Genomic DNA, 9,189 nt, shown 5'->3' on the forward strand with positions numbered 1-9,189 from the left:
CCCAACAGAATGAATGGACCCTCTCTTGGCCAAAGGGACCCCTAGAAATACCCTACGACTGAGTAACTGGCTATCTCCTCCTTCCCTATTTTCCTCAAACTCCAGGCCCAGCCTAACTAGTAACATATTAACTTGGTTTTCCTGTTTATCAGTTCCCTTTTACTCCCTTCCTGAGTCATGGTCTTTCCTTGAACAGTTGCTGAAACTACCCTTTCTGCACACAGCCTGCTTTACACGCAGCATTTTTTTTGTTCTGGAAAGCCTTGGGATTCTGTTAATACCTATCGCTGTAGGTGCTAAGGGGAAACAGATGAAGAATATGACCTATAGAAGCTTCCCATCACTGAGAGGACAAAGCTGACACCTGGCAGAGGTAAATGCCACCATAACAAAATAAGCTAATTTGTAGATTTTAGCTTAAAATGATTGGATCTGCCTCCTCTGACTCTGGTGTTGGGACTATAAGGTCCTTTGAACCTCCATCAAGGTTAACACCAAATCCCACTGGCTTAATTCAGATCTACTTTGATGACCCTGGTTTCGTTTCTCTGTTCCCCATGATTGGAACTCCTAGACTTTCCCACAAACATATGAAGATTTATAGTTCAAAGCTTAGGAGATAAAGGCGAAACTGTTGTGTGTCAGTGAGCAGGCTAAACTCATGATTAGGAGAAAAGCACTCGGAGTCTGGGTGGGCAGATTTTGCTGTTTAAAACAGAATCACAGTAATAATCCTTGTGGGGGAACGCAGGACCAAGCTGGACCTTTTGGACATACTTAGACCATGTTGCTTTTTGTTCTGGATGCTGGAGGGAGGTGAAGGCCATCATCTTCTCAGTACATGGGATATCTAAATATCATCAGGTACTCCTGGGCTCTTGATGTGCCTCCAGCCTCATCTGGCTTTGCTTCTGCTCCTCAGGAGGGGTAAAAGGAATCCAAATGAAGAGCCTCATGTCCAGGTCTGAGTTTCTGCTTTAAAATGTGTCTGGGCTCTCAGGGACTCTGGGACTGGGTCCTTTCTGCCTCTTGCCAGTGTCCCACATCTTCTTCGGGGCCAGCATGGAATTGAGGTGTGGAATCTGCTGACCCTCTTTCCAAATGCCTTATCTCTCCGCAGGTCACCTAGCCCCTGATCTACCTGTGCCCTTCTCCAGATACTCTGTTCCCTCCCTGAAGTCTGGTCCCTGGTCTTGTTCTTTCCGGAGTGCTGACAGTGATAACTTACAAGGGGGTCTTTTCCGAGAGCACAGAGAAAGAGGGCGAATCTGAGTCTTTCCCCTCACCCCATCCATCATAAGCATCAGTACTTTATGTTTGGTCTAGAGCCCAGTAAGCTGGGACGGGACTGCTGGGGCATGCCACGACTCCGGTCTAATTTTTCACATTCTCATTCTTGTTCAGGCTCACCTCCAACTCCTGGCCTTGAGTCTGCCAGGTCTTGACCATCCAGAGTGCTAGGATCACAGGTGTGAGCCACCACTCCTGGCCTGGGAATGTTCTTTGTAACCCTCCTTGAGTTATTCTGTCAGTTATTCTGTTGGTTGACACTGGAGACTATTTAATAATAGTCTTCATCAAGGAGCCATAAATGACAGGCTGCACATGCCATGTCCCTCACGCGTAATCACCTTTAATCCTCCCAATAATCCTAGAGAACAGGTATTAATATTAGTTCCTACTGTTCAAAGGAAGTCTGTGAAACACAGATTGATTAAAGGATTTGCTTAAAGTCACATCGCTAGAGCATGGCAGAGCCAAGATTTGGATCCAGCTCTGTCTTGCCAAAGCCCACACTTGCCTTTAATGACTAAAGACCTGTTGTTACTAACATGTAGATTATCTCAGCAAAATCTAGCCACAATTCATTAATGTTATATTAACATATACTCAGTAAGAAGAGGTATCTGTTTGGGTTACCTTAAAAATCAAATATTCAAAATGGTTCTGTTTTATGAGAGTCTTGGACACAGTTTTTATGGGAAAGACAATGGAACTTGAGGGGGTCATCAAAGCAAAGTCAGATACAAAAAAATTGGAGAGATTTTTCAAGATTTGGATACTGGAGCAAGTGTTTATTCTTGAATCATTTTTTTTTTTTAGACAGAGCCTCAAGCTGTCCCCCTGGGTAGAGTGCCATGGCATAGCTCACAGCAACCTCCAACTCCTGGGCTCAAGTGAGTCTCTTGCTCTGCCTCCCAAGTTGCTGGGACCACAGGCACCCACCACAATGCCTGGCTATTTTTTTTCAGTTGCAGCCATCATTGTTGTTTGGCAGGCCTGGGCTGGATTCGAGCCTGCCACCTTAGGTGTATGTGGCTGGCGCCTTAGCCACTTGAGTGACAGGTGCCTAGCCTCTTGAATCATTCTTGTTCCAGGGATCTTACAGCTCAACAACAGGGATTCACTAAGGGCCCACATATTGGAGCCTGGCAGAAGACAGAGCCAGAAGAGCAGGGCCGATCAAAAGCAGAGGCAAGGAAGACCTCTCGTCTGTCTCTTGCTTTTGCCACTGTCTTCACCCATAGTCAGAAATGGGCAGAAAGGACTAGAAAAGAACTAAGTCCTCTGTGTTACCAGATGGAGAGGGTCTGGCCATCTGTCACTGTCAGCCAATATGCAGAGATGGGGATAGGTTCACCAAGCTTTGTCAGAAGGCCAGGATTCTGGAGAATGGTGAGAGTAGCCTCTCCAAAACTGTTGTGTTCTTCCATTTCCAAAATTATAGTTTTATACATTTACATTCAAAGTGAAGACCATGTTAACCCTTATCTTAAACAATAATAGGCAGAACCTATGACCCATAGTAAACAACAAACAGGATAACTCTTGACCCAAAACATCATTTTAATTCAAAAGTTAATTTTCTAAATGAATCCTCCTAAACTACTCAATACGCATCTTTAGGGTGTGTACAAAACAGTTAGAATGGGGGTCCAAGGGTGAAGGTCAGGCAGGACCTAGACTCCATCTTATTCTCACTATATGTGCTTCCACTGATGCTGAGAGTGAATTTGTGTGTATAAATGATTCACGTACAAAGAAGGCAACTCTGATCTCCATTATCAGACCATTAACTTCAGATGAAGCCCACCTTCTTGACTAGGATGCTGGAGCTGGGAATCTGTAGACCATACCTCTGCTTTGCCAGCGGCTTCCTATTGGACACAGCCAATAAGGGGAGCTGGAGGGACTTCCTGTTTGCTTCCCATCTACTTCCTGCTTCCGAGAGCATCGTCATAGCAACATCTGTTTACTACGCAGAGGCTGTTGGGTGGAGAAGCTGCACTAAATCCATTTTCCAGTAACTGAGGACAGAGCTGTCAGGTGCCTCTTGAGAAGTCTAGGTCTCAGCATGGGGTCTTTGCTCTGAGCACAGAGACCCCAGCGTTAGTTGAACAGCAGCCCCCTTGGAGGTCTGAGTTTCAGCTTCTTGGGACCTCACTACTCCAATTTGGTATTTTTCACTTCCTCCCTTTATTCCTTCAGTCTAGGGATGATAGTTGCTTACAACAATTGCTACTGTGCTAATAATTTAGCACCCCTCCCATTCAGTTATTTACTTAACTTTATACCTAGTTAAGTCCTTTATATTAAATTTGCCCTGATCAAATATTTGGGCAGAAAATGCTTCTTTTTGGTAGGGGTTGTTGGGAGTGGGATAGGGAGAGGCTAAAATAATGACATCAGCTTTGAAAAAGACATTCTCTACACTGGCTTGCCAAAACCACCCCGTGGGGCTCTCACTGACGTCCAACAGTCCCTGGTATCCATTCTTTATAGACTGCCACTAACCTAGACGTTCCTGAGGGAGACCTACTGCCTGGAATCCTGTGGGTAATTCTCTACAACCAACAGTTCATTAAAGGCTTAAATATAGGCATTTTTTATTTTTTTAGCAGTTGCCTTTGAAGAGTAAGCTTTCTTTTAACAAAAAAGTAAAATAACAAAAGAGAAGTTCTTGAAGGATATTTTTAGCGTGTCCTTCTTGGAATGTTGAGTGAACAGGAGGAATGACATTTTCATTCTTAAACAAAAGAGGGCAGGGACATACCTGCTTTCAAGTTCTCGTATGAGCATTGACAGGGTTTTATACGTAGTTTCATGGCAGGAGCACAGGTACAAATAGGGCTGTGCTAGTTGAAAGACCTGCTTGCCTTCTCGGAATATTGGCGGTGGTTTTTCTACCTCATTTACCTCCCTCAATGACTTGTCCTTCCGACTATGCCCCTGGATGATTTATCTGAGCTTGCTTACTTATCTGAGAGTAGGGAGCCCAACGATGACTGACAGAGCTCCTGCTGCTCTCTCCCTTGCAGAGATTAAAGAGGAACCTGGGGAAGTTTCTTGGCCAGCTTGTGGCTATCAGAAAACACCTTTTAGAATGGTAGAAGACTCAGGGATGTAGTGGTTCCCGTTTGCTGCCATGGAACCCCACCGGTCTTCCCTTGGAAACAGAATCCCACCCTGGCAAGAGATCTTCAGGAAACAAGAAAAAAGCTATTAAAGGTGAGAGTTTTTTAATTTTCGATTTTTCTTCCTTTTAGATTTCCACAGAAGGTCTTATCAGTCAAGAGGCTGTACTCTTATGCTTAGAAAAAGACGCAAGAAGGGAAAATAATCATTGCTCGAAGGCTGTGTCACATTTTGTCTCTGTCCTTTGCGGCCTTGCTTTCCCTAATGTCTGGTTTTCTTTGGTGGTACTCAGTACCCTGTACTGTATCCCAAAGGTGTAGGTGTAGCTTGGTGGAACAAGCATCATTATTTCAGGCAAAAACACTGGGGCGGGGTGGGGGGGGCAGGTAGGGAGAGGAGTCCTGGATTTGCTGCTTATAATGTGTGTTATTTGGCAGGTTCTTTAGCTTCTGCCTTCCTGTCTATAAAAGAGGCCTAATAATACGACATTTCAGTTGGTTGTGAAGGTTAAAGGGGACAACGTTCAGAAATATTTCTGGCCTATAAAAAGCATTCATTAAATATTGTATATTCACAGCTATGTGTGTCCCTGTGTGTAGATCTATTTTTAATTCGGGTGTATTATCTGCATGATCACAAGGCAGTTTTTGGATAATATCAAATTGTTTGTACTTTTTAAAGAACATTTCTAGATACCATATCTGACCAGTGAATTCTATGTGGTGAGAAGCCTGCTAATACTACATAAATTGCCAAAAAGGAGCAAGAAATGTAATTTTGCTTTGAAAAGCACATTTAGAGTTTTAGAACTGATACTCACAGTCTGAATTTCATGGGTTTTCTTTATGGATATCTACCAGACCTCAGAGAAGAGCTATTCTACGGTGGGAAGGGATGAGAGAAAGAAGGAGGAATGACGAGTGGGGACTTCCTCTCAGTAATTTGAGACAGAGTCTCACTCTGTCACCCCAGTTAGAGTGCAGTGGCATCATCATAGCTCACTGCAACCTCAAAGTCTGGATCCTCCTGCCTAAACCTCCCGAGTAGCTGGAACAATAGGACACACCACTACACCCAGCTGATTTTCTCTATTTTTAAAGTAGAGGCGGGGACTGGTTCTTGCTCAGAGCTGGTCTCAAACTCCTGACCTCAAGAAATCGTCCCACCTTGGCCTCCCAGAGTGCTGGGATTGTAGGTGTGAGCCATCACGCCCAAGAAGCCAGTTTTGCCTTTTTTCTCTCCTGGAATGGAGGTGGAGAGAGCTAATTTGGGCAGCTGATCCCAGTGTGGGTAGCTAGTTTGTTGGGTCAGTTTATAGTTAGGTCACTATCAGCAGGCCGGGGGAACAGGCTCCCCAGGCATGTCCCTGTGAGGGTATTTGTGGGGAGAAGAAATACGTTTTTCCTCCCCATCACTTTAGGATTGAACTTGATGTTCCTGGGAATGATTAGATTGTAATCAGAGGCATTTTGTTCTGTCCAAGGATTCTTTGCTCCTCCTTCGCTGGGCCCAGGCTCTGCTGGTCCCCCGTTCCAGGATGATGATTACATGGAGGAGACTCTGCCAGCAGCATTACCTGTGGGCCCTGGGCTGCTATATGTTGCTGGCCATAGTTGCTCTGAAACTTTCTCTCAGATTAAAATGTGACCCTGAACACATGGACCTGGAGTCCAGGGGATTCCAAAGCCAGCGCTGTAGGGATATCTTGTACAAGACCTTGAAGCTGCCAGCAAGGAGCTCCATCAACTGTTCAGGGGTCACCCGAGGGGACCAGGAAGCTGTGTTGCAGGCCCTTCTGGAAAACCTGGAGATCAAGAAGAAGCGGGAACCTCTCACAGACACAGACTACCTCTCCCTGACCAGAGACTGTGAGAACTTCAAGGCCAAAAGAAAGTTCATACAGTTTCCACTGAGCAAAGAAGAGCTAGACTTCCCTATTGCCTACTCTATGGTGGTTCATGAGAAGATTGAAAACTTCGAAAGGCTGCTACGAGCTGTGTATGCCCCTCAGAACATCTACTGTGTCCACGTGGATGAGAAGTCCCCAGAAACTTTCAAAGAAGCGGTCAAAGCTATTATTTCATGCTTCTCCAATGTCTTCATTGCCAGTAAACTGGTTCCAGTGGTTTATGCATCCTGGTCCCGGGTGCAGGCTGACCTGAACTGCATGGAAGATTTGCTCCAGAGCTCAGTGCCATGGAAATACTTCCTGAATACCTGTGGGACAGACTTTCCACTAAAGACCAATGCCGAGATGGTCCAGGCCCTGAAGATGTTGAATGGGAGGAACAGTATGGAATCCGAAATACCTCCTGAGTCCAAAAAACAGCGCTGGAAATATCACTACGAGGTAAGAGACACATTGTACATCACAAACAAGAAGAAGGATCCTCCCCCCAATAATGTAACTATGTTCACGGGGAATGCCTATATTGTGGCTTCCCGAGACTTCATCCGACATGTCTTAAAGAACCCCAAATCCCAACAACTGATCGAATGGGTAAAAGACACGTATAGCCCTGATGAGCACCTCTGGGCCACACTTCAGCGTGCACGATGGATGCCTGGATCTTTTCCCTACCACCACAAGTTTGACATCTCAGACATGACTTCCATTGCCAGACTGGTTAAGTGGCAGGGTCATGAGGGAGACATCAATAAGGGGGCACCGTATGCGCCTTGCTCTGGAATCCACCAGAGGACTATCTGTATTTATGGAGCCGGGGACCTGCACTGGATGCTTCAAAACCATCACCTGTTGGCCAACAAGTTTGACCCAAAGGTAGATGATAACGCTCTTCAGTGCTTAGAAGAGTACTTACGACATAAGGCCATCTACGGCACTGAACTCTGAGACACAATATGAGAAAATTGCTACTTGTGGGGGCAAGAGCCTGTGCAAACATGCCCAGAATTTCCTGGGACAGTGTGGGGTGGGAGACCAGGGCTTTGGAATCCCTGGTGTCCCCTAGGTTGAGGGGTGCTGCTGAGTGGATCTGCTGCTGCAAGCCTTGCCGACTGTGCTCAAGCCCTGACCGCAGGAGCTCCTCCGGCTTTTGTCGCAGAGTGAGAATGAGAGCTGCTGTCATTTGGGAGAGTAAGGGGGGAGGAGGGTGGCAGAGGACGCTGGATTTCAGTTGAATGTCTGGTGGCAGCTCTTTTTGCTCTGGGGAGAGGTTATCCTTAATCATTTTAGGCTCGGTAGTGCAGAGGGGGACTTTGGTGGGAAGAGAGCCTTCCCTCTTGTACTGTTATGTAAAAAATAAACAGCTCCTGATTCAAAGCCCTACCTCTGCTTTTTGCCTAATATACCAGAAATAGTACAAATGTGAACACATGAGGTGTATCAGACCTTTTGTCACAACTGTTGGTGACCTTTAATATCCCCAGTGGCTGACAAGAGAGTCCTCATTCTCCTGAAATGGTCTGGGCAACCTGTATGAATAGAAAACTCAACAAATGTACAGAACAGAGCTGGTTCTTCCATTGTTGAAAGCCCTCTCATTTTGTTTATGGGGTTCATGACTTCTGTAAGGGAAAAGGCAGGGTGATTTAGCCAGTTTGACCACCCCTACCCTTGTGGAAAAAGCATGGCACTGATATTTGTCAGTATCACAGCCAAAGCTTAACAAACGTTCCATAACAGGGTTAATAGCCATTTAGGTAAAGCCACCTACAGGGTGTCTATAAAATTCACGTGCAATTTAAAAGGGTTTACTTTCTGGACACCCTGTGTAATTTATCATCCCAAAGTGGAACAACACATTTGAGTAGGGGGGAAGGGTTCCACTATTAATCAATGTATTGAGAAACAAAAATGAACTTGGACTGTCTACCTAAACCAGGATGACTGGTTATTCCATGTTTAGACCGCTTGTGTCAAAACTCTCTTATTTCAGTATGTGAATGGAGGACTTCTTATTTGTGATTTTGCAGGTTATATGTATGTTTCTTTGAGGGGAGACAATAATATGGGTAATATGTATATATGTATACACACACATACATACATATATTTTACATACGTATAGTGCGTGTCTATGTATGGACACATATGCATATGTATATACACACACATTTCCCACCTCCAAAATGTTACCTGCTGAAACAGTTTTCTCTCTGAAGCTCTAGAAATAATGGTTGGCTATTGGTCATACTCTTCTGTGATGGACGACGGATATTACGAAACTACGGGCAGCACCCTTTGAATATAGTACACTTGATCTTCTGCATACGCTATGCTCTGGAAAAGTGATTTCTATGCAACTTGATTTGTGTGACTTGAACACTGCCATAATATCATCAATACGTTTCTTCACTTGGGATCATGATTCAGTTCATCAGGTTTTCTTTCGTGATCAACTTTTCTGTGCAACCTCTGTCACTCTGGCACAGTTATCACTGTCTGACATGGTGAATGTTTTTGTCCTTAAGTTTGTGATTCTTTTTTGTAAGGCTGTACTCCTTTGGTAACGGGCATTGCCACCACCAACTTGTCTGCACTGTAATATTGAGTTCTCTCCCCCTTGCTGCCATCCCCACTGTGGGTGGAGTCGGACCCTGGACTAGTTATATACACAGTGGATGTGCCTTGTAAGGTCTGTGGTCCTCAGCAGTAATCAGGGACCTTCCTCCTCCCGGCCTACATGACTGTCCTTGACCCTCCACTGAGGGAGATAGAGGGGGCTGCACTGCCCCCCTGGGAGGGAGGCAGAAAAGCTTCCCCGAGTGCACAGGTTCTGAGAAAAGAACTCACGTCCTTGGCCTCTTATT

The 9,189-nt window shown here is 45.2% G+C and overlaps 1 protein-coding gene across 1 annotated transcript; it reads left to right on the forward strand.

The window, feature by feature from the left end:
* Nucleotides 1–312: 312 nt before the first annotated feature.
* Nucleotides 313–7,319, forward strand: GCNT3 (glucosaminyl (N-acetyl) transferase 3, mucin type). The gene is made up of 3 exons (XM_012801873.2): nucleotides 313–373; nucleotides 4,320–4,509; nucleotides 5,900–7,319. The coding sequence occupies exon 3, from the start codon at nucleotides 5,954–5,956 to the stop codon at nucleotides 7,268–7,270; it is 1,317 nt and encodes a 438-aa protein (XP_012657327.1). The 5' UTR covers nucleotides 313–373; nucleotides 4,320–4,509; nucleotides 5,900–5,953; the 3' UTR covers nucleotides 7,271–7,319.
* The last annotated feature ends 1,870 nt before the right edge of the window (nucleotides 7,320–9,189 follow it).

This window comes from Otolemur garnettii, unplaced genomic scaffold, assembly GCF_000181295.1.
Source record: "Otolemur garnettii isolate 467f Iridium unplaced genomic scaffold, OtoGar3 scaffold00011, whole genome shotgun sequence".
Taxonomy (NCBI): domain Eukaryota; kingdom Metazoa; phylum Chordata; class Mammalia; order Primates; family Galagidae; genus Otolemur; species Otolemur garnettii.